General features: G+C 41.4%; 2 protein-coding genes across 3 annotated transcripts in view; one reads left to right on the plus strand and one right to left on the minus strand.

The window, feature by feature from the left end:
* REV3L (REV3 like, DNA directed polymerase zeta catalytic subunit) overlaps window positions 1-8,908 on the plus strand; it is a 126,121-nt gene extending 117,213 nt beyond the window's left edge. The window contains exons 28-32 of one of the 2 annotated variants that reach the window (XM_032681568.1): window positions 1,277-1,414; window positions 2,307-2,497; window positions 3,564-3,810; window positions 5,143-5,352; window positions 7,743-7,883. In XM_032681568.1, coding sequence (XP_032537459.1) covers window positions 1,277-1,414; window positions 2,307-2,497; window positions 3,564-3,810; window positions 5,143-5,352; window positions 7,743-7,883 — 927 coding nt within the window. Of the gene's footprint in view, window positions 1-1,276; window positions 1,415-2,306; window positions 2,498-3,563; window positions 3,811-5,142; window positions 5,353-7,742 lie in introns of both variants that reach the window. The other variant, XM_032681567.1, reaches the window with a different exon arrangement.
* A 3,858-nt stretch (window positions 8,909-12,766) lies between these two features.
* MFSD4B (major facilitator superfamily domain containing 4B) lies at window positions 12,767-20,760 on the minus strand. The gene is made up of 4 exons (XM_032684343.1): window positions 20,563-20,760; window positions 20,287-20,455; window positions 17,347-17,463; window positions 12,767-14,803 (listed from the first exon to the last, which is right to left on the minus strand). The coding sequence occupies exons 1-4, from the start codon at window positions 20,725-20,727 to the stop codon at window positions 13,551-13,553; spliced, it is 1,704 nt and encodes a 567-aa protein (XP_032540234.1). The 5' UTR covers window positions 20,728-20,760; the 3' UTR covers window positions 12,767-13,550.
* Between the last annotated feature and the right edge of the window lie 3,194 nt (window positions 20,761-23,954).

The raw sequence follows: 23,954 nt of genomic DNA on the forward strand, positions 1-23,954 counted from the left end.
AAATCATAAAAATCCATTCAGTAGGCTTCTGGAAGAAATACTGATGACAAGTCTTTTCTAGAAAAGCAAGGCAATGTGTTACTAATTTTGCTGAAAGTTTATCATTGTAAAGTCCTTAGCAGGGCGTTCAGGTGAGTTAGCATTAGTTCTAGTGATCCGGATATTTTCAAAGTACATACCTGACTCAACGAGTTCAGTCAGAATTTGTAAGCAAATTGCCATTTTCCATGGAAAATACAGTAGAAAAATATTATCAAGAAAAGTCAGGATTCCTGTAGAAGGCACAGCAACTTTTGCTCACTGAGTGATATACAGGGACCCTTTCCACTTTGAGGCATTTCTGTGTCATTAAGCTGAAGGATTAATTGGCCAGAAAATAATTCACTAGCTGCAAGGATACACTTGAGAAGATATCTGAGTGCTTCGCTTTTAAGTGCTCTTCTTCACCTGTGGGTCAAAATACTGAGTACGCTTTATACAGTAGCTTCCTTACATAGGAACAGGAAAATGCCTCAAAGCCAGAGCATCTGTTCAGGAAGATAGGATACCTATATGCAGGACCCTCTTCAGCCTGAGGCAATCTAAATTCACTGCTCCCTCTTCCACAAGAGCCAGGAAGATGTGGTGTTATCCTAATAACACTGTGAAGAAATCATTCTCCATTCATTCATTTAAAACTGGTCAAGGAATACTGACACAATCAAGAATGAAATAAGAGGTTGGAGAAAACAAACAAAAGAGACCATTACCCTAAATATCCATTCATGAGAAAACCATTCTCCAAGCATAGACATTAAGAAAGCATACTTTCCTCAGATGGAGATACTAGCTGATTTTTGGCACTTCCTAATTAGATAAAGTTTGAAAACAGAAAGTTCTAAGCGCTACTTTTCCTGGGAACATTTTCTTCTCTGATGTTTAAAATGAAGTTGCCTTTATAAGAAAGAAAGATAATGGAGTTACATTAGAAATGGTGACAGGTACAATCCAAAAATTAAGGGTACTTGCAACAATTTATACTGTCAATTTTCATCTGAGCTTCAGCTAGATGAAGTAAAAAGTGATTTAAGAATGGAACTCCACAGAATCCCAACTTCATCAGTCGTCCTTTAACAGTCCTTTGATCTAGTTTATCAGTTTCAATGATTTAACAAAAAAACCAAAACACAGCAATGGCAACAAAATAAAGTATTCCTTAGGAAACCATCTGTATTCAAAGCCACCTTATATTCTCAACACATGCCAGATTGGGCTATCTTCTTTCTAAACATTTCAGGTGTACTTGCCATGTGTCCTGCAAACTAAAAAGAGGTACGTGGGTTACATGTATGAAACATTGGACCAGAAGGACCCAGTATTTGATGCAAAAGGCATAGAGACAGTCCGAAGGGACTCCTGTCCTGCTGTTTCCAAGGTAAAATGTTCATAGATTTCTTCCTGAGTGAAATTATAGTATTCTGGTATTTCATTTTATATTTGTTCTTTCTCAGAGTCCCTAGTCCTTTTGAGTTGTCTGAGACTTCATCTGTTTTTCTAGTATGAGCCATTTGAAAGATAAATTGAAGATCTTTCACAGCATTACAAGGACTTGCATTTTACATCTTATATTTCATCCCTAAAGACCCCATAAAAAACCCTTGGCCCATGTAAGTTCTTTAAAAGACCATTCTTGATCCAGTTCACTTTAACGGAAAGTAAGTATTAACTCCCAGATGAGTGAGACACACTGATACGTCTGCTGAATAGCTTACTTATATAAATCTAGGTTTGTTAAGAATTCATTTAAAATAAGCTTTCTTACCTGTATATTTTAAACTATGTATTGGGAGACTGTAAAGGCTCTTGTTATTAGCCAAATTAAAACAATTTTATGCCAGTAAGAAAGGTAACCAAGTAGGAGGATTTACTGCTCTTTTTTCCTTCTCTTTTTTTTTTTTTTTTAATCCTTATTCTTTTGTTTGCTGAGGTGGTCAGAAAGTCATGGCAAAATGTTTTAGATGGCAGGGAAGAACCTCTCTCATACTCTGGAAGACCTCTGTAATTGTTGAAGCAGTCTTAGTGCTGGAGTATGGATGATGTCATGAAAGATATGTCAAACTGAGGAAAACGTTGTCCAGTAGCGTGTTTACAAATGTCCTTGAGTGGAAGTGATTGCATCCTATTGTCATATTAACATTCTAGTTCACCACTGGTACTTTTTCTGAGCAGTGTATTCATATTTCCTTATAATTTACTGAATAAATTGGAATTAATTGTTTTTAGTTAAACATACATAGTTTTCTCACCTTTCTCATTTATTTAAAAAGATACTTGAGTGTTCTATCAAGCTGCTATTTGAAACACGGGACATAAGTCAGATCAAGCAGTATGTTCAGAATCAATGCATGAAGCTACTGGAAGGAAAAGCCAGCATGCAAGACTTTATCTTTGCAAAAGAGTACAGAGGGAGCTCAGCTTACAGACCTGGAGCCTGTGTACCTGCCCTAGAAATCACCAGGTAAAGAGATTAGAAGTGCTAATCATTGATATTTTTTATCTTGACCTTTGTGCTGACAAGTTATGGGGAGGAGATCATAGGTATTTTTTATCTTGATCTTTGTACTGACACATTATGAGTAGATCATTGATATTGGTTCTCTTGACCTTTATACTGTCAAATTGTGGGTAGCAGTAAGATCTCTCCTTCAGATATTGTTGCAGCAGTTGTCCCTGGCTTCCTTCTGTGTGTGAAAAGAGATCAGGCATGAGATGGTCCTAGAAAGCCATTTCATAGTCCTGGAAGCAGCCACACATGTTTGAGAGTAAAGTCTCGTCCGGATGTTGTAACAGTGTGTTCACTCCTGTTACTTATGTTTTGGGTTTTGTATAAGGGCTTGACTCTCTACCTATCACTCACAGATATTAGATATGATAAAAATTGAAATAATGATGTCTCCTAGTGCTGTGAAATACATTACCAGGCATAATTTTTCATTTAAAAAAAATACCTTACTTACAGTTAATATTTCATCCCATTGATAATGTTTATTAGATATAGATAGTGTGAGTTGGCACATTTTTCCACCTTGCTTAATACAAAAGGTCTTCCAATTAAGCTATACTTTTTTAGTAAAATAAAATCCAAGTCCAAACTGAATTGTCCTTTGCTTTCTGAGCAAAGGACAATTCAATTTGAAGCAGGTATCAATCTACTGAGCAAGCAATCTCAGAAAGCAAAGGACAATTTGACCAGAAAGCAAATTCTACTTGAGCTCTTTTTAATTCCCTGGCTGCTCTTTATTAAAATATTTCTTTAAGGCAGAGGTAGCTAAAAAGCAACCTGCATGCAAATCCAAGTGACATGAAACAGAATGTGTTTTTAGGGCACATGTTCCAAGTTCTAAAATTCAGGTCTGATCACAAGATAAATTAAAAATGAGACAATTTGGTCCTGTGCTTCATAATACATGTTAGCTCCAGTCATCTGGAGAGCAACTGATATAATCAGATGGGGAAACTTACAGCCAAATGGATTAACTATGAATTTGCCTCTGGATGCATTACAAAGACTATTTTTTAAACAGGAGAATGCTTGCCTATGACCGTCGCTCTGAACCACGGGTTGGGGAGCGAGTGCCCTACGTCATTGTGTACGGCATGCCCGGCCTGCCCCTGATACAGCTGGTGAGGCGGCCCATCGAAGTCCTGCAGGATCCCAACCTGAGGCTGAACGCCACGTACTATATCACCAAACAGATCCTGCCCCCACTGGCCAGGGTGTTCTCACTTATCGGCATAGACGTCTTCAGCTGGTACCATGAGTTGCCACGGGTAAATGTTTTCAAACAGTTAACAAGTGCAGTGCATCTGTACAGGGTTTGGCTTCATTGTGACTCGTAATGGAATGAGGTTTATATGAGGCAACAGCAGAGAGTATTTTACAAAGCAGTGTTTGATGCTCAAACATGCAGTCCTGATTCTTCGATCTTCTGTGTGGTTTTTTCACTTCAGTTTTTTCAGCCAGCAGGGTTGATCACACAGTCATATTCTGTTTTCTGACCCCTTCCATAGTTTATGAGAATGTTTTGCTGTGCTGTATATTTTTAGTAGTATGTGTATATGCATCTGTTTAGCAAATACATGTGGAAATCCTATTTTCCAAAACATTCTGACGATCCTTCCTCTGTATAGAAAAGGTGGTATGCCCCAGCAGCAGGAAAATGTCAAAAATTTGTGTCACCAGAAATTTTAAAATAATTATATCCAAACCTGACTTTCCTAAAAGTTAAAAAAGAGAAGCATTAGATAGCTGGATTTTAGTTCGTGATACCCCTTACAAAAAAGGGATAGCGAAAGACTGTGTGTATCTGTGTTACTCTGCTCAGTGTGGACTTCAGCAACATAGTAGTACCTCATATTTCCCACTGCAGACTTTTAATATAGCCTCGATTGACTTCAATTCTTTTCTCTACCTTTCCAATGGCACTGTGACAGTCACCTTAAGTATCTCCAATAAGCTGCTCTAAAAAGGTGAAAAGAGCCCTGGCTTTCTGCAAGGCCAGGTAGCACCAAGGAAGTCACAGAGAGCAGAGTAGCAGGAGAGTGAAGGGTAGCACAAAGCTTAAGTCATGCAGCAGCAGGAGCAAGTACAGAGAACAAACTTCTCTGGGTGACAGAGCAGTGGTGGAGCCTTGTCCAAGGAAATCAGAGCATGAGTTAGTGCCATGGACCAAAGCACCATGGCAGCTCTGTGACCAGGACTGCACCAGCACAGAAACTCTAAGGCAGGCAGAATCTGGAAGGCAGTCACTGGGGCTGCAGCCAGGGCATGTTTAGATGTCAATCAGATCAGCAGCTAAAAAAGGAACAACTGCAGGAGGTGGAGTTTGAGTTGAGATCAAGAGTTTAGCATGTGACCAAGGATTTCTTTGGTTATTCTTTCTCTTCTCTGGTAAGGTTACCTGTGAAATAAATGTAGGCATGGGTTCTATTCACTTCAGGGCCAATGCTGCACACTTCAGAGTGATGCAATCCATGTTCATAATTTGTACATGAACCCATGCCCTGCAGGCTGTCTTGTACCTTCTTTTAACTTATGTAATCTAGAAGTAAGGCAAGCTGCTCTTTGAAAGTTCATTACCTCTTAATTATTTTTCTTAACAGATTCAGAAGGCTGCCTCAACTGCCCGCACTGAGCTAGAAGGACGCAAAGGCACCATCTCCCAATATTTCACGACCTTACACTGTCCTGTGTGTGATGAACTGACCCAGTATGGGATCTGTAATAAATGCAGAAGTCAGCCACAGCATGTGGCAGTGATTCTCAACCAAGAAATCCGAGAGTTGGAGCGTAAGCAAGAACAGCTGGTCAAGGTATGATTAAAGCATTGTCATATGTCTGTCAGCAAAAGACAGGGGCTGGAATTTCAAAACAGGGTGTCACTGAATGCTCACAACAGAAATGAGGAGTACAGTTCAGGTGTTAAATGCACTGCAGCTTGTTTGCTTTTCCCATTGCTGTCGCAGGCAGCATAGCAGCTGTTACTCTCCTTAGCTTTGCATAAAACTGAAGGCAAAGAGGGGCTCACAACAGAAGATGCTTTTCTCATTTTCTTCTTTTTTTTAAGATCATCTTGTATGGTTTGTAGGTGCCTTTTTATAATGACAGTGATGGAGAGCTGTGAAAGTATGAAAGATTCACCTTTTTTGTATTAAAATAACGGATGATGCTCTAGTAACAAAAATGTTTGTGCCAGAAAACTTATTTATTTATATGTATACCATGGATGTGTTTTAGCTTGGAGGTTTTCTTGTTACCTTTCCTCTCTGTAGGAATTTTTCAAGCTGTTTTTTCTCTTGAGCTAGAAATCAATTAAGAGGGTAGCTGACAGTGCTCATGAATATATGATAGCAAAGCACAATGTCTCCTCTTGTGGAAACATGTATACCCTCACCTAATTTTCATGCTGTTGTATTTTATAATTAATAAATATATTGGTTAAAATTTATTTTTTGCACTACCACAAGAACGATTTTGAAGACTTGTCTGAATTTCAGGGACATAAACATTCCTATAGTCTAAGCATTGATTTAGTAGGTTCTCATGGGGTTGTTATAAACCCACAGTAATTCACTATTCATAAATATTGCATTACTAAGGTGTGGACTTCTTGATGTCTTTTGTAATATTTGCTCTTATCTGCATTATAAATGGCAGTAAGTAAGGAGATGCATGTTCTGCAGTTTTCCTATGGTACTCTGAATCTTCTACATTGCTCTTGTTCTGGAATAAATCAGAACTTGGCAGATTGGTCCAGCTCCACAGAAGGATCAGTGGGTTTGATTAGAATATTCTCTTGTCCCTGCAACAGCTCGGCAAGGCCTAGGATCCTGATCCAGTCAGTGTTTGACGTCTCTGTAAGAACACCTGTCTTATTTTAATATGAAGGCATATATATCCTTCACAGCCTAAATTTTTGGCCCTCTGTGACTATAAACATGCTAGAGCCAGCAGAAAATTACTTAAAAATTATGTGCTGTAGATTAAGACCATAGACTTCTCCCCTCACAAACTGAATTTAGAACGTGTCCAAAGTACAGTTTAGTTTGGTCTCCTGAACCAGCCACAGCCTCTTTTAAAAGAACTAGGGCAGATGTATTTCTGAGGTTACAAACCCTGGAACAAGTTGTTTAAATCCTGTTCCTTTTGGTCATAGTTGCAGGCCAGAGGACTGGTATCCTCTGAGGTGCCACATGGGGACTTGGCCAAAAGGGGCTGCTCCTCTCTGGCTATTGTCAATCTGAGTTTCTGGTCTGCAGGAATTCGGTGCTGATGCAGGTCTGGCTTGAGAGGGTGCTGGTTCCCAAATAATTTTAACATGGAAAGAAGGAAAAGAACTAGTTTTAAAAGCAAAGTGATACAATTTTGGGTTGTTGTTCAAGCTATGCAAATGGTAAGATAAACTGTGTAACATTTTAATGTTACAAAACACAGGTGTGGTTGGAAGGAAACTTCTGAGATTTTGGAAAAATCACTGGAGGTGGCAAATGCTGCAAAGGATAAAAATAAAATAGCAAAGCAGAGGACTTTAGTTTTCTGAAGGTAGCTACCATTGGAAAAACTGTGCCTGCTGCTATTTTAGTCAATCTGGTATCTCGTGTTAAAAGGACTTTCAAGCAGCATTAACAAGGAGTTCCTTGAACAAGGAGAGCAGTGCAACTTCTGTGGCCTGTGTATTCCTGTCTTAGGAGTGATTGACTCTGACTAGATAAAACTCTAATTGAAGCTTATTTTGAAACAAGAGTAATTTATTTAAAGTCCCTTTCCTCTGCAGAAAATAACTGCAGAATAAGAGATGTTTATTTTTTCACTAGGAAACTTTTATACAGTTTATCATAAATAGAACACTCTGTCCCGCTTAAATCCACGTAACGTATTTACCTTGTTTTTTCAAGTACCACCACGTGCGAGTAGAACTTAATTAGCAGGATTTGAACCCGGGCTATACAGTCCTGCTGTTGTTCTCTGCCCAGTTTAGAGTGGGTGCCTGCCAGCCACCCCACCCGCGGCCAAATGAGCCGGCTGGCAGCGACGGGAGGGGCTGCAGCAGAGAAGGGAACTCCTCTGGATCCCTCTGTGTTGGGGAAAAGCTCAGTGCAGCGGCCTGTCCCGGTGATAGTCTTGACTTAGTAGTCCCAAGTGGTTTATGCCTTGCTTATGTCACTTAAAATAATCTGGTTTGCTTTTTTTACATGTAATGTAGATATGCAAGAACTGTACAGGCTGCTCTGATCGACAGATCCAGTGCATCTCCCTCAACTGCCCAATACTTTTCAAGCTCTCCAGAGTAAGCAGAGAACTGTCAAAGGCACCGTATCTTCGCCAGCTACTTGACCAGTTTTAAATGATCTGTGTTACAGGATTCCAGGTGCTATTTTTTTTTCTTCAGTGTTTACCACACTAAGACTATTGTGCATGGTGCTTTTTTCAATTCTCATCTAGTCCAGGATTTCCATTTTACCTGTTGGGTTTATTATCTGAAGAATAATGAACACTTATCATAACTAAATTAAAAAAAACCAAACCCAACCCATTTGTTGATCTATGAATAGCTCACTTTTTAAGATGTACAAATTTCTTCTTCCTTTCATGTTTCTAACATACTGTTTTATAATGCTGATGTTGAAATAGCTCTGTGTACCATCTTGTAAATCCATTTCAAAGTAGAAGTCAAGTTTACTTCCTGGAGGAACGAGCACTGAAAACCTCTTGAAATGATAAAACCATTTGTGTGTGTTTTTGAACTGTCAGTATCAAGACGTGTTACTTATATATTATCCATTCACTTTATAATTTTGTCTGCGAAATATTTTGTAAATACACTTTTTTACTTTTCAAACAACTGAGTAAAATAATGTGCAATGACTTTTATACAGATAATTTTAAAGTTGGTTGGTATATCTCCTCCTAAGTTTTGCTTGATTCCAAGTAGATTATTATTTGATCAAACTGTGCAAGCAGTAGTATCATGTGTAGCATTTTGAAACATCATTTTCTAAAAATTGCTGTCTTGCTTTAGCTATTAATGGGGCATTGTGAGGAACTGTGCAAAGACATTTTTGTTACAAACCTGTGGGACTGTTGCAATACTTTAAATATAAAATTTTATTCCATTTTTGCTTGTTTTGTATAGACATTTCTATTGCTTCTAAATATGCTTAAAATATTTTCTTTCCTTACATACTGTACAGTTAAATCTTATTTGCCACCATCTTGACAAAATGTGTATTTAGAATATTTGTATAACTGTATAAAATGGAAAAGGAATTATGTGGTCAGTGCATTGTTTTCTAAACTGGAAATCATTTTGTTTTAGAAGTTAATAATGGAAACCATATTAAAATTGAATAAAACAATATGGTAAAAAATTATTATTTTTTTTTAATATTTACCCTCAGTTGCAGACACCTTTGTTTCCCTTGTCTGGTACACACAGTAATATGAAAAAGACTGCTCAAATAAGAGTTAAGAATCCAGCGTAAACTTTAGGATCTAAAACCTCAGTAGCAATTCTTAGAGGCCTTCCCCAAACCAGAAGATAAATATTTCCAGTTTTGCATTAGTCAGAACAGGACTAAGTTTTAAATTTAGAGTCCAGAGTAGCTTTGAAAAATAGACCAAAACTTTATTTACATCAAGGAACCTGAGTGCCTTCTCCAGATAGGAATTTAATACAGTCAAGACACAAGTCAGTCTATTAAATTTCACATTATACAGTATGATGTAAAGCCCACACCAAGCAGAATAAAAACTATTAAATATATAATGGAACATCCACAGATTGCAATGTACTTGTATGCAAAGTAGATAAAAAAATAAACCATCAAGGCATAAAACTTTGCCTGCTCCTGCATTCAAGCATTGGTCATGTACAGAATAAAAGTGCAAATGCGAGGAGTGTGAGTGCTTGCAGTACATTCCAGTACGTGGCAGTGCTATGGAGATAAAGTATTAAATAACACTTAACTGCAAGAGGTTACCTTTCACACTGTAGCAGGGTGCTCATCTTCAACCCATTCCTGGTTTTATGAACAAAAATAGGATTCTTATCAAGTTCAGATATCTAATCCTTGGATCACAGCTCTTGTCCTCAACAGAGAGATTACTTTTCTAGCATAAGCAGGGTCATAGTAACATAATACAGTTTGTTTCAAGTAGTTTCAACCCCTAACATGTAAGTACTGAAACTTTCTGGAGGACCTGTCACTTAAAAGGCACTGTAAATAGATCCACACTGTAAACAGACTCTCGCTAACTATAGGCCAGGAAGCAACTTACTTGGAAAGGATATTTAAACATGTGAAAACTAACACTCACTGTCTAAAAACAACCCTTGAGGAACACCAAAATCCAAGAACAGGGAAAGGTAAGCCTTGAACATCAAGGGTGCCTGGAATTGTTGTAAGCTGGACTTATTATTGGAAATGTCCTAGGACTTGTTTTAAACTTAAATTGCTTCAAACATTTAATTTTCATTCAAGGACATTCCCTGCAATTAAAAGCAGGTTGGTTAGGGGATAAGGAGAACACTTTCTGTCAGTACATCCCAGTTCAAGTTTGAGACCAGAATTAAGACCTTGAATGCTCCAAGTCCTGGCTAAGATGACTCTAAATTTAGATGTCATTCAGACAAAGGTCTCCAGGCATCAGTAGGACATGATTCTACATGGTGCCATTCAAGATAATTCTGCAAGTTCCACTTACAGCCACTACTTTTTGGATCCTCTATTTTTGGGAAAAGGCTGCTCTTACCTTGACATTCCAGCCTGTTGCTCTATTCCTACTACACGAGCCTCCTGCTTTTTAAGGGGGAAATGGGAATGAATTCAAGTTACTCACACAGGAATTAATACAGGCAGTTAAAAAAAATAAATCTTTGTTTTGCGCAATATTTCTACATTTGTTGGGAAGACATTGGTCAGAAACACAAATAAGTGTGTGTATATACATAGTAGATAAGCTTCAAAGAGGTTACAGGGTATTTCCCAATGCAGTTTTGATTTCATTTTCTGGGATTTTTAGTACTCAATTATGCAAGACATGTAAACTATCCCTGAGAACAAACTTACATGCAGGACATTCCAATAAGGAAATTTGTCAAAAATTAATGTACGAATTGAGGATATTTAAAATCTTCCTGGTTGCTTGGTGTATTTCTTTAAATAATTTTCTTCTGGCAACAAGATCTCGGATATAGGGAAACACTGTTGTTACACTGATGTCAATGCAGGTGAAGCCCATGGATTGCGGCTGCAGTGGGGAGCTGCCACAGAAAAGTTTCCATATCTTTCATTGTGTGTCCTGCACTTTCTCCCCATCCACCAGTGGGATTTGTCCTCCCTGTCAGCAACCACCACCTACTTTCCACACACAGCAGTTCCTGCCGTGTGCAGGAGGAAAAATAGGAAAAGAAAAAATGATGAAATGCACGTTGGAGCTGCACTCGTTCCACGTGTGCCTACCGTGCCGTTTGTTACCAGGGCAAACCAGCTGAGCACACAAGGCCACACTGACTTGCTCCTGTCACCTGTACCTAGGACAGGACTTGGTCTGATATTTAAAAGCGTTTACCATCATCGTAAGCAAAGAGAGAAATCTTGTGCCACAAGTGAAACAAGGCCTCATTTTTAAGTGCAGGTTTATGCATTGCACTGGAAAAATTGCCACAGAAGGAATCTGGCAAAACCACAATGGCATTTAAGTACCGATGGCAGAGGGAGGGAGACACCCTGCAACATGGCAAGATGCAAACAAACAAAAAAAAAATAGGCATTTTCACTGCACATTGATTCCAGCTGCTCACTGACTTCTCAGAGGAAAGGAAAAAGCCATGCAATTCTAGGTTGCACATTTGGAGGACGAGAAAGGGAACAAAAACAGACCTGAAATACAGGGAACATCTAAGGTTCTGTGCTATCACGGAATCATAGAATCAGCCGAGTTGGAAAAGACCTGCGAGATCATCCAGTCCAACCCTGGATCCACTACCGCTGTGGTTACTAGATCGTGGCACTAAGTGCCACATCCAGTCTCATCTTAAAAACCTCCAGGGACAGTGAATCCATCACCTCCCTGGGCAGCCCATTCCAATGTCTGATTACCCTCTCTGTAAAGAATTTCTTCCTAATATCCAATGTAAACCTCCCCTGGCACAGCTTAAGATTGTGCCTTCTTGTCCTACAGCTGGTTGCCTGGGAGAACAGACCGACACCCACCTCACTACAACCTCCTTTCAGGTAGCTGTAGAGAGTGATGAGGTCTCCCCTGAGCCACCTCTTCTCCAGGCTGAACAACCCCAACTCCCTCAGCCTCTCCTCATAGGACTTGTGCCCGAGTCCCTTCCCCAGCCTCACTGCTCTTTTCTGGACCTGCTCCAGCACCTCAATATCCTTCCTGAACTGAGGGGCCCAGAACTGGACACAGGACTCCAGGTGTGGTCTCACCAGCACTGAGTACAGGGGAAGAATCACTTCCCTGGTCCTGCTGGCCACACTGTTCCTGATCCAGCCCAGGATGTCATTGGTCTTCTTGGCCACCTGGGCACCTCTGTTACACCTAGAGCTCTTTTGTTAGTAAATGAAACCCCTTAGCAAGAAAAATACTAGTAAAAGTGCATAGTTTAAAAAAACCAAACATGAGCACATTTTGATCACACATCCTTAAAAAATACAACACTTAACAGTAATCTTGGCATCTATCAACTTGAAACTCCAAATTTGTTGAGAGGCAGGTTTTGCCATTGGCTAATATTCCTTTTTCCCCACCCCCCCCCTCTTACAAGGGCTCACTGGTGTGACTGCTCCTGCCCAGGGCTTCCTGCTTAGCAGCAATGAACCTACACATATAAGCCACAGCTTCTCTGCTAATATCATCCCCCACAGAAACCCAAATGGCACCAGTCCAACTGGCCAGGGGCAAGTAGTCATACAGTACAACCGGAAAGGTTTGTCTCATTGATAATTCCCTCTCCTTCTAAAATTTTCATTTTAACACATTACTTCATGAAGTAATGTGTTAAATTAATATTAAGTAATCTCTTTTAGCTGAAGGGAGCCAACAAGAAAGACAGAGAGGGACTTTTTACAAGGGCATGTAGTGACAGGACAAGGGAGAATGGATTCAAACTAAAAGAAAGTAGGTTTAGATTAGATTTTAGGAAAAAAATTCTTTGTTGTGAGGGTGTTGTGGCACTGGAGCAGGTTGCCCAGAGAAGTGTTCAAGGCCAGGCTAGATGGAGCTCTGAGCAAGCTGATCTAGTGGCAGGTTAGAACTAAGTGATCTTTAAGGTCCCTTCCAATACAAACCATTCTATGATTCTATGATAATTTTATCATCTTCTACATATTTGTTGATTTCAGTGGTAGTGCCGTAATTAAAATCACAAATATTTTAGATTATTTAGATTTGTCACCACTGTTCAATAAGTCAGAGTTGTGCATTAGAGCAGATTAACAATGACCCATTTTGTGCCTCTTCCCATAAACTGCTTTGAAGTGACCCAAAGGCATGGTTCCACTCCCAAGAAATAATTTCCAGTTTTTTCTCATCTTAGTAGTAGAACCAGGAATCTATATATTTTGCCAAAAGGTTATTCAATTTACAGCCACCGGGCATCACCTGAAATTTTAACTGATTTCCTGATCACACACAACTTTCAAATGCAATAAAAATATTCCTCTTACACAAGGTAAGAAAGTTCAGCATCACGGATAACAGTTCTCTCTCCTCTCTCATGAAAACATTTTGTGACAAAGCACCTTGGACCTGCACTGTTCACCAATCCCAAAAAACTGAGTAGTCTGAGCAGTCCCCTTCTTTCCCAGTTATCACAGCATATCATACTTGGACACATGCCTCACACTTAGAAAACATCTCTTAACATTTTAACAGTTTCGGCGTAGCCTACACATTTATCGTGGTACCCCATTCACATCATTGAGGACCTGCCCACTCTGAGACACATCGCTGCAGGTCGAATTTCCATTTTAAAAAAAGAAAGTCAGCTTTGACTTTAATCACTCTTCTCCCAGTCAACATTCCCATTTTGTCTCCCAGGGGAGCCACCAGCAACCACTGGAGAATCACCTGATACATTGTCCAGAGGGGGCTGGAGAGCGACTTGGGCTGGAGAGTCCCCTGGTATCTTCTGGGAGGTGTCTCTCAGAGAGTTTTTGAGCTTGTCATTCATTTCTATTACCTCAAAGTCTGCTTCGTTCCACTCTCTCACATCCTCATCATCATCCTCATCCTCTTCATCCTCAGTAAGCCTTGAGTTTGACAACAAAGCTTTCCGGGTCTCGTTGTCACTCACTTCTTTCAAGTCATTCTCACGGGGAGAGGTGGCCAATTTGTACATCACTGGGAAGAGTACAACTGTCATTACAGAAGACACGAAGGCAGCGTACATAACCACAGGAACGTGGTGAAACTTGCCTTGGAGATACCCCACCACAGCAGGAATGCACATCTCACCCAGCGCAGCACCGACCACAAACAGAGAAGCCGATTTTCCTTCCACGACTGTGTACTGTTCTATCCAGGAAATGCCACTGGGGAAGACAGAAGCCATTGATGCTCCATACACGGCAGTTCCCCCCCACAGGGAGGCTCGGTAATGTGCAAAGAAGGCCAAGGCTGAAGAGGAGACAGCAGATGCTGCAAGACTGAGTGTGATCATGGTGCCAGGGTACAAGAAAGCAGCACCAAATATTGCCAGTCCTCTGCAAGCAGCAAACGTACCCCAGAAGACAGAATTCAAAGCAGCTGCTTCACTTTCTTTCATCTCAGCAAAGACCACTGCATAAGTAAATACATAAGAGCCATAAGTGACCTCTGCTCCCACATAGAAAAGAAAGAACGTGAACAGGAGACCAATTAGAGCATAGTGGTATTTGGCAAGCTTGTCCTTCTCCAGAGAAGTCTTTGATTTGTCTCGAGCTGAGCTGCCCTTTGAATACAAAACAAAAAGGAAGAGGGAAACTAAGAGAAGATAGGTCCCTATGACAACATAGGACCACAAAAAGTCTTCCTCAAGATGGTCTTGCAGTGCTGGTGTAGCTGATGGAGCTGATGCTGTTGGCACAGACTTCAGGACAGATTGGTTTGTCTTTTCAACCACTGGAAGTTCTTTAGATTCAGAACCTCCCAAGGCCATTTTAGCCAGGATTGGAGCCACAAATGCACCGACAGCAAAACTGAAGTGTAAGGCCTGCATGTGTGGCCCAGCCTCTGCTCCCCAGGTATTCAGTGCCAGTACATTGCCACCTGCAGATTGGAGAGAGGAGGATTCAGTTGTTTTAGTCTGAGACCAGATATTGTTTTAAAGACAAAAAAAAAAATTACAAAACAAACCATAACCTATATTACTAATTCAATGTGCAACAATGCCAGATTTAGCAAATACAATGTGCAAAACAGTAGTTAACTGAAATTCTGCCTTAAATCCATGTGATTAATTGAGCTTTAGGAGGGTATTCACAGTAGTCAAAACTAAGAGCCACGCAGTGGCTTAATCCAGCAACAGTGGACAGCCACAATTGTGCCAGGGGAGGTTTAGGTTGAATATTAGGAAAAATTTCTTCACAGAAAGGGTTGTCAAGCATTGGAACAAGCTGCCCAGGGAAGTGGTTGAGTCACCATCTCTGGAGGAATTTAAAAGACAGGTAGATATGGCATTAGGGACATGGTTTAGTGGTAGACTCAGCAGTGCTGGCTTAACAGTTGGATTTGATGACCTTAAAGATCTTTTTCAATCTAAACGACTGATTCTGTGTATCTAATTACCCTACTTGACAATATGCAGCATTTTTCAGCCTTTTTTAAAAGAACAAATTTAACTGCTGCTCATTTCTTTAAGTATTAAAAGCAACAATGCACAACACTAAGAATCAGATGTCCCATTAAACAACATCCCAGGAAACAATATCAATCACTTGCTTCTGATGGGCTGGAACTACCTCAACTGCGTTAAAAGGACTTTCCAGAAGCAGAAAGGTTCACATCAATACCGCTGCAAAGATCGAACTACAATACCTTCAGATCAACAATGCTAGAAAACACGATCCCAGAGAGATGTTTTAAAGTAGCCCCTCAGACAAATGCAGGAAAACAAGAACAGTAATCAAATTCCTGTACTGCAGTACAGCAGCCCTTATCACTCAGCATGAACACTCTTCCATATTAATTCAGTTACGCTTTACTGCCTTGCTCTTACTTTCTTCTGCTACTCCTGATCAGGCTGAGAGGTCTCCCTGCCCCTCAGATCTGACTTCCAAGCAGTACATCCACCCACTGAAGGTATTTTTACCATTATCCAATAAGATTTTCCCATCTGAAGAATTTTTCAACCAAGTGCTGTGTATAATGATCCTACCAGAGACAGCAAATGCACCTTGGCACTTGGGTTATTTATCATGGCCTCTGCCACACAAAACCATCTTTTCACTATTGGATCCCTGTATCATGCTCTTTTAAATCTTACCAGAGCTCCCTCAAACCCCACAGAATTATGGCAGATGGTTCACATGTGCAGCCATCATTCCTCTGTGTGGCCAACCAGGCGAGCCACAACAACCAGGCCCTGGCTGGGATGCTTCCAGAGCTGTTTGGACAGTTAGGTTAATACATGAGCCAGCTCTTTCTTTCCCAGAAATAAAGGCTTCCCTGAAGCTGGTCAACTGGATCCCAAAGTACCTTGCTGGCTAGTAAGCATCCCCAGGCTCCCAGCACACTGCTGGGACATCACTGGAGAGGTCCCTGGTGAGCGGCCACTTGTTGCAGCTGCACCACCACGTTCTACAGCAATGCCAGAACAGTCCACTGCTGATGTATTTGTAGTCATTTTCTAATCTCCACATGCAAGTATGACGGCATTTCCCAGACATCTCTAAGTGTGCTCAGGTCTCTTGCCATGTCCTTGCCTCCTGATGAAAACTGCCTGCTAAAGCCAGCCATCCCTAACTCATCCCTTCTAAGCTGTGCCCAATGAACTTATGAACTTATTTCTGTGGGAGTTTATTTTTTGTACCTTCAGTATGACTGACCTTTCCAACCACACCTCTAGATATTTGCTCTGCAACTTCACTGGTACATCTTAGAATTGTAGAATCATTTAGGCTGGAAAAGATCTCTGAGATCATCTCCCTCCAATAAGGAGCCTATTAAAAAACTGGTTTTGAACAGTTTTCCAGCAAAAGCATCATTGTTTTTTGGTTTTCTTTCCAGGCCATTTGCAGGATGCACATGCCACAGACTTACAATTTGGGGGACAGAGCAAATTTGTATTCCCAGCCACCTAAACTAAGCTGGTCAAGGGTGGAAAATATTCCTCGATTCAGGGAGATAGGTGCCGTGGTGCTGTGAGCTATGGCAGTAAATGCCTGCTGTGAATTCCCAACTTCTGCCTAGCCGGCTTTAGGTGGGAAACATTCCAACACAACAGCTGTGAGAATCTCTCTCTCAAACACAAGAGCTTGCTCAGGATTAACTCAGCTCCAGCTAATGTTACTGAACCGTATCCTGACCGGCTCCTGTAATTTAAAGAAAACACTGCTTAAAGAGCACAGGACACTTCCTTTACACCTGTAATGTTCCACTGAAATGCACACTGGTCACCCCACACCCCAAGCCCCTTAAAGGAAGGCCTGTCACAGACACACAAACACTGGAAGCCTCAGGACCAGATTAATCCAAGAATCCCAGCCAGGTAAAACAGCTCCCCTCTTTTAATTCAAGATGTGTCACAAGAAAAAACATCAATCATTTTGGTATGCCTGAAGTTTCCAATTATTTTGGTGAAGGAACCTTACCTGTGTCCAGAATTCCCATGGAGCCTCCAATAACTGACATCAAGGCAGTTAACAGCAGGGAGTCCTTACACCAGGGTATCCCATAAAGACCAACCGTTGTTGCAACCATGGATAATGCTGGAAAGGTTAAAAAACAAACCAAAACCTTCACGTACTGCGGTTTCCATTTAAACTACACAGAAGACCAAGAAAAACAAATACGTTCATAGTTATCAAAGTTACAGATAATCCTAATAAGTGATGCAACCTAAATACCTCAATCCGTGGTTTGAGCAGTAACAGATAGAAGGTTCAACAGATCATTTTTCGTTTGGAAAAAAAAGAACTTTATCAGGATATAAACACTGTGTGACAAACCTGCTAAAGCTAAGGGAGTAGCAGCTGCTGCTAGGACACTAAGAAGTCTTCTGCAAACTTCTGATCTAGAAATGTTACTTCACCACGAAACCAGTATCAAGTTTGCCCTCTGAGAACTGCACAGCATTTTATTTGGCTCCATTTTAAAAGAACACAAATCACTAAACTCTTAAAGTCCTTTAAAGTAATTGCACCTTGGCCACCAAGAGACCTCTGTATATGCTGACTTTCATTTATATTCTGTTCCCATATGAGGAATATATTCCAAGGGATTTCTGGAGTTTTAAGAGACAGGGCTACAAAATTTCTCGACATAAATTTAGCAGCAATTCACTAACCATGTTAGTTTTGCCATTACTGACTAGACTTAGAACATGCCTTTCCAAAAAAATATTTTTTAGCAGATGAAAATTATTTTTATTACCATTTGGGAGGAAATTCAGCAGTTAAGTTCTATGCTTGTAATTACCTGCATAATAAAATAATCTGCAATTAATATCTTGAATATACAGTATTATGTTTTTAGAAGGCTTGTATCATTTCAGATGTCTCTCTTATTTTTCAAATCAATGTCTGATCATAGATGCGGCAGATATGAAAAAGATTGATGAGGACTGATACAATTAAGAACTTAGGTTAATTCCAAACAAAAACAAAAACAGTGGAAAAAATAAATACCCAGAACCCTGAAGTCCTATCAAGATACTTGGAATATATGCCTCCAAACATTTTTGAAGGCACGCATGCTGAGCTGCATGAAGAAAATGCTAGAGATGGGGTGTATCAAGTACAGCTTCTCAGGTGCCCCACTCATAGCTGAAAACTAACTTCTCAGCAGGTGCTCATTTGCCCATTTCAGCTTCACACCTGAAGATTGGCACTTAAAAGCAACCCTGACAAAGATAGATTATGTCTTCAATTTTTTCTCAGTACAGTAGCAGGGTTCCAGCAGTTGAAAGGTAAACTACACAAGCTAAAATCTCTTACAGGCAGCCCTCATATCACAAAAATTGAGAGGAGGGTCGGTAGTTCTAATTGTGGTCTTGCCATAGCACTACCAGATTGGAAAGGATTAGATCAATCATTTTCCAAGCATTGTTGATGGAAAGCTATCCTGCATGATACCTCAGAAAAACAAGTAAATACTAAACTATTTCAAGTTAACATGCACTTCCACAGGTGTACTGATTCCATTATGGAAGATAAAGTCTTAAATGCGAGACACAGACAACTTTGACCTTGTCAGATGCACAAGGAGGAGGCTAAAGGAAACCCACTTTGCACGTGTTCTGGAGAAGACAGGAAAAGGACAGGGAGAAGACTGAATACAGGCATCGTAGAACAAAAGCAAATAAGAACTGATCCATGAAAATGAAGACGAGAGGGGAGAATGACATTATATGATATGACTGCTCCTTGTAGGAGACAGGCACACAGGGATATGAAGAGACTTTGTTCAAACATTTAGCAATGGAAAAAGGGATCTTTTCATATTCTCTGAACTGACCCTGTGATTACAACACAGCCCTCAAGAAAAGCACAACTCTCTTTGAATTTCCCTGAATAAAGAAGAAAAGAGTGAGCCCTGGTATATGATTTAATCCCTAATTTACAGCATCAAGGCACACACTGACACTACTGGACTTGAAAGAAAAAAAGGTAGAGCTTCCACTGTTTTAGGTGTGCTCTGAGAATCTCTACTGGAATGTGACACTAACACAACTCTAAAAGGAGCCCCTCATTTCTGAGTGCTGACTGTGGCTCTTGGCACCCTGACGGCTGAGCAGCCCTGGTCTGCCAGGACAAGGCCAGTCCAAGGCAAGTTTCCGCATGTCCACAAAACTGTTAAGATCATCAGCTGCAGTTCCTACAGTTTGAATGTTTCCACCATCACAGACAGTATTTAATGTTTTCCATTTAAAATAAGTTCTAATTTGGCTAAGGCACTCCAGTCAAAATGTCCAGACTTCTGTCCACATGAAGATGATCATGTCTGATGAGTGTTAAGTAAGGGAAGGGTTTTTACAAAACTCTCCCCACAGAAACGTGCCTCAGCATGACTGCTGGGGGTTTCTGCTGTGTGCATGACAGCCAAAACACAGCTTCCTGTTTTGCTTGTGTGTTTAGTGGAGTGGCACTGTATGTTCCAACAGGATCTACGCTAGGCACATTAATACAAACTAAGAAAAGTCCAACCATTTTTTCTCAGCCCAAACAGATCTTGTCAGTTCAATTCCAGCTCCCACTGCTGATGTGCCCAGCGGGCCCAGCCTGTTGGCAGTGACGCTGTAATGCCCGAGCACACGTAGCGTCAGGAATCCAACAGGGTTGGAATATGGCGACAGCGAGCAGCAGCGTAACTGCCGGGATTTACGGGGAGCAGCACCAAGTGCCACGGGGATTTACGGGGAGCTGCAGCACCATGTGCCACTGGCGCCCCTTCCCTCGACTCGGCACCGCCACGTAAAGGCGACACCTCTCCCCCTCGGGCTGCGCACGCTGAGGAGAAGGCCAAGTTGCCCTGAACAGTCTGGGACGGGCCGATTTTCCTGGTGGCCTTGGGGCCGACGGGGCAGCACTCACCAAGCAGGAGACTGGCGTTCATGCAGTCGAAGAGCACCCCGCCGATCACAGACCCGCCCAGGTATCCTAGGGACCGGCCCACGAAGATGTAGTAGATGTCGCTGACGTTCTTGCCGACGTTGGCGGCCAGGTTAGGGAAGGTGGGACCCAGCACCGCGATGCTCATCCCCTGCAGGGCAGATGCGGGGTCACCTCGCCCGACCCTTCCCCCGGCCGGGCCGGGAAGGGGCCGCACTGCCCCCCGCTCTCCCCATTCCCGTGGACGGACTCACTCACCAACCCCAGGAACGCCGCGCACAGCGCCCCGGTGATGCACCAGCGCAGGGCGGCTCCGGCCCCGCCGCAGCGCCCGCCGTCCGCCGGCCCTGCCGCCTCCTCTTCCTCCGCCGGCTCCCCCGGGCCCGAGAACCGGACGTACCTCTCCCGCTCCGCAGGGGCCATGGCTCCCTGCGCCGGCTCCGAGGGCTGCTCCGGGCCCGGGGAGCGCGGCCGCGGCCCCGCCCCGCGCACGGCGTCGGGAGGAGCTGCCGGAGCGCCGGACTCGGCAGGGGAAGGGGATGGAGGCGCCTCTGCCATCGCCGCTGCCTTCTCCTCGGAACACTCCTCTGCCTTCTCCTCGGAACACTGCTCTGCCTCCTCGACCGGCATTCTCAGGACAGTTCACACTCCACTTTGCACCCTGCACTCAGCTGCTGTCTTATACCACACCGCTATCACGCTAGGGAGGAGCTCATTAGTTAAATAAGCCCCTATAAACCAGCACTTATTTATTTAATCTGTGTTATCACAGAACTCAACCTTTCAGACAACTGAGCATAAAAGGTCTTTATCTCCTACAGTGACTGTCACGTTATGTTGATAAACCTTCTCAAGACGCAAAGAGCTGCTGGGTCTCCTCAGAACAAGTATTAAAACATTCCTAGTTGTATCATAAAAGTATTATAAAACTCTATAAATTCCTACCACTCACCTGGAGCAGCTCACAGGCTGTGCAACATGTTTTGTTTCATTCTCATTATCTGGAACAGAGGTGCTATTCTTTGTAAGAAAGGCTCTAATCTTCAGCCTACTTGGTATATTTAAACTTCACAAACAACTCAAAGATAATTCCAAGCTGGCTTGTTTTGTTTTGCAAGTTGTTCATAACAATATATACTGGAATATAACAGTGCATGGAGAATGTAGCAACCAATTCCTGTTTCTCCTGGCACTGGCAAGCATGTTGCAAGTACACTCCTGTTCCGGGTAGCCTGGGGGAATTTATGCATTAAAAAAATTTAGCTGCTACAAGTAACAATGAGAGATAACATTTAAACCTGGATAGTTCACAGCCGTGTCAATACTTTTGCAAGAGCGCAGTCTGAACTTTGAGCTATCTGCAGAACACTGCTGAGCTTCTGTTCATAGGTCCAGCAGCGGAGACAATTCCAGATAAAACAATTTCAAGTATAAAACATCAGCATTTATTTTCTGAAAGTCATATACAAGTCAAACTGCATTTTTAAGTTTTAGTATTTTGCCTTTTTATAAAAACAGCTTCCCAGAAAAGATACAGCAGTATTTGAAATGTATTCCCTAGGCTTGTCCTCACTGTTGTTTTAAACACTTACAAAGAAGCTTTGTACCTCAAGAGTGTACAAATGGAAACAGCACCCAGGCTCTTACAAAGGTTTTGGGCACCTTTTTGAAATTTAAATTTGAACTACAAGCAGCTTAGAGAATAACCCCAGGTGAAAAGGGGATATTTCCTCCACATCATCAGATACGTTTATTAAAGAAAATTAAATATTTGACCCTACTACAAAGAAAAGGTGAATGAACTCCTGAGATTTACCTAAGTTGTCAATGAGGAAACACTCCATGCTTCATGCCGCCAAGGTAAATCTCAATGAAATTGGTACAGGCCAGTAAATGATCAAAGGTCCTACTGAATTACACTGGCAGTTCATGAAGCAAAAATGAGGAAAAAAAAATTAAAAATTGGAATTCTTTTAAAACACCATTCAAGCTTATTCTACCCATTTCTCTCCCCCCCTCAATTCTACTTTTGCCTTTTGTGAATGTATCTCTTTCTGTAAGTTTGATATTAAACCCCAGAATGGAAAGAGAAGATAATTTTTTTAGAAAGAAGTAAAGGTTTATAAATAATTAATCTTAAAGTGGATTGTCAGTACAACTAGAATTATATGGGTAGCACCATATATTAATTTAGGATCAAATGGGGACATTTCACTCAGACCGCAGTGGTAAGATCTTTCAGACAGAAGTCTGCACACTATATTCAATAATTATCATAATATAACATAAAATTACTTCTAAAAATTACAAGTTTTACAGGAGAATAAGACTAAAAATTATGCATGCAGTAACAAAGGGGGCACTTAAGAACTACCATCTTTATTCTGAATAATTTGAGGCTGATCACAGTTATTTTAGCACCATGAAAAACATTAGACATTCATTTCTTACCCTCTTAACAAAGCAGAACTTGAAAGAATGTAGTTAAGGCTAGCAAAACATATATCCTTTAATATCAAAAACAACACACAAAATAAGATGTCTATAAAGACACTTAAACATGTCAGTGTTATCAATATTAGCAAACATTTTGGTATAAAATCACTCTAATCTTAGCATATGCAGTTCCAAAATATTACAATTGTTGACAAAATATATATATTCTAAAGGGCATACCGAACATATGCCAAAGTTTACATGGCTGGAAACTCACTGGCTGGCTGGAACTGTAAGGGTGCTGTGCTTGTCAACAGTGAGACACACAATGAAAATAATTACTTTTTCCTCAGCCATCTCTCACATTCCAGTGCTACACCTCCTCTAGTTAAATGCAGAAAGTTTGTGTATGCCCTGGTCAAAATACATTGTATTGATACATACATACACAGACACTCTTAATAGCAGAGGGTCATTTCTGACACAAGCTTTCAGATGCCAGCTTCTGTAACACTTCCAGCTCTCCAAAGGGCAATCCAGGCCCCAGACAAGGCACCACCTCTGCTCCCTGCTCAGAGGGCACAGCTGAGCCACTCTGTGTGAGCTCCCGAGGCAGGGAGCTGCTCCATGCCAGCACAGGGAGAGCCTGGCTGCTTAAGCTAAACTACACAAATGATAGTAAGAATAGTAGCACTGATTCCCATCCTGACATACTCCCTTTGGAGCTGCAAGGAAGCATCTCCCGTCCCTTTGGCCTGTACTACCTGATGCAAAGAATCGAGCAGGGCATTTTTTCTTTACAATGGCAGTGTCCTTTTTTTTTACATCACAAGCCTGTGATCAAAGCATTCACCTGGCATATGCAAGAGCTGCCTTCAGTGCTCCTGGGAGGTGATCCAATCTCACCCCTCTCACTTCACCAAAACTTGGCTGGTCTGCCAGGCTATGGCTACTCAAAGATTTAATGCAAGGAAGGCTGAAAAGTACTATCCATATCCAATATGGTGTGCATCAGTTTGACAATCCAGTGTCTCTGAAGGGAAGGGGGGAATGTATATGCCCAGACATTGAACATGAAGGACCAAAGGAGAAAAATGTCCATTGTCTACCTCTGATACCAAATATACCCTGAGGAATGGCCACAGAACGCCTAATGCATCTTTGAGGTGAGGGAACAATTTTCAGGGGCAATAAATGGTCACTGAAAATAAATT

Source organism: Chiroxiphia lanceolata, chromosome 3 (assembly GCF_009829145.1).
Source record: "Chiroxiphia lanceolata isolate bChiLan1 chromosome 3, bChiLan1.pri, whole genome shotgun sequence".
Classification (NCBI taxonomy): Eukaryota; Metazoa; Chordata; class Aves; order Passeriformes; family Pipridae; genus Chiroxiphia; species Chiroxiphia lanceolata.

Bases quoted from the DNA above. Each gene is read 5' to 3' on its own strand.
- MFSD4B (XM_032684343.1), bottom strand. From the start codon at position 20,727: ATGGCCCCTGCGGAGCGGGAGAGGTACGTCCGGTTCTCGGGCCCGGGG. The intron at 20,456-20,562 runs GTGAGTGAGTCC...TCTGCCCTGCAG, and splicing joins GCGCGGCGTTCCTGGGGTTG to GGGATGAGCATCGCGGTGCT. The intron at 14,804-17,346 runs GTAAGGTTCCTT...TCCAATCTGCAG, and splicing joins CATGGGAATTCTGGACACAG to GTGGCAATGTACTGGCACTG.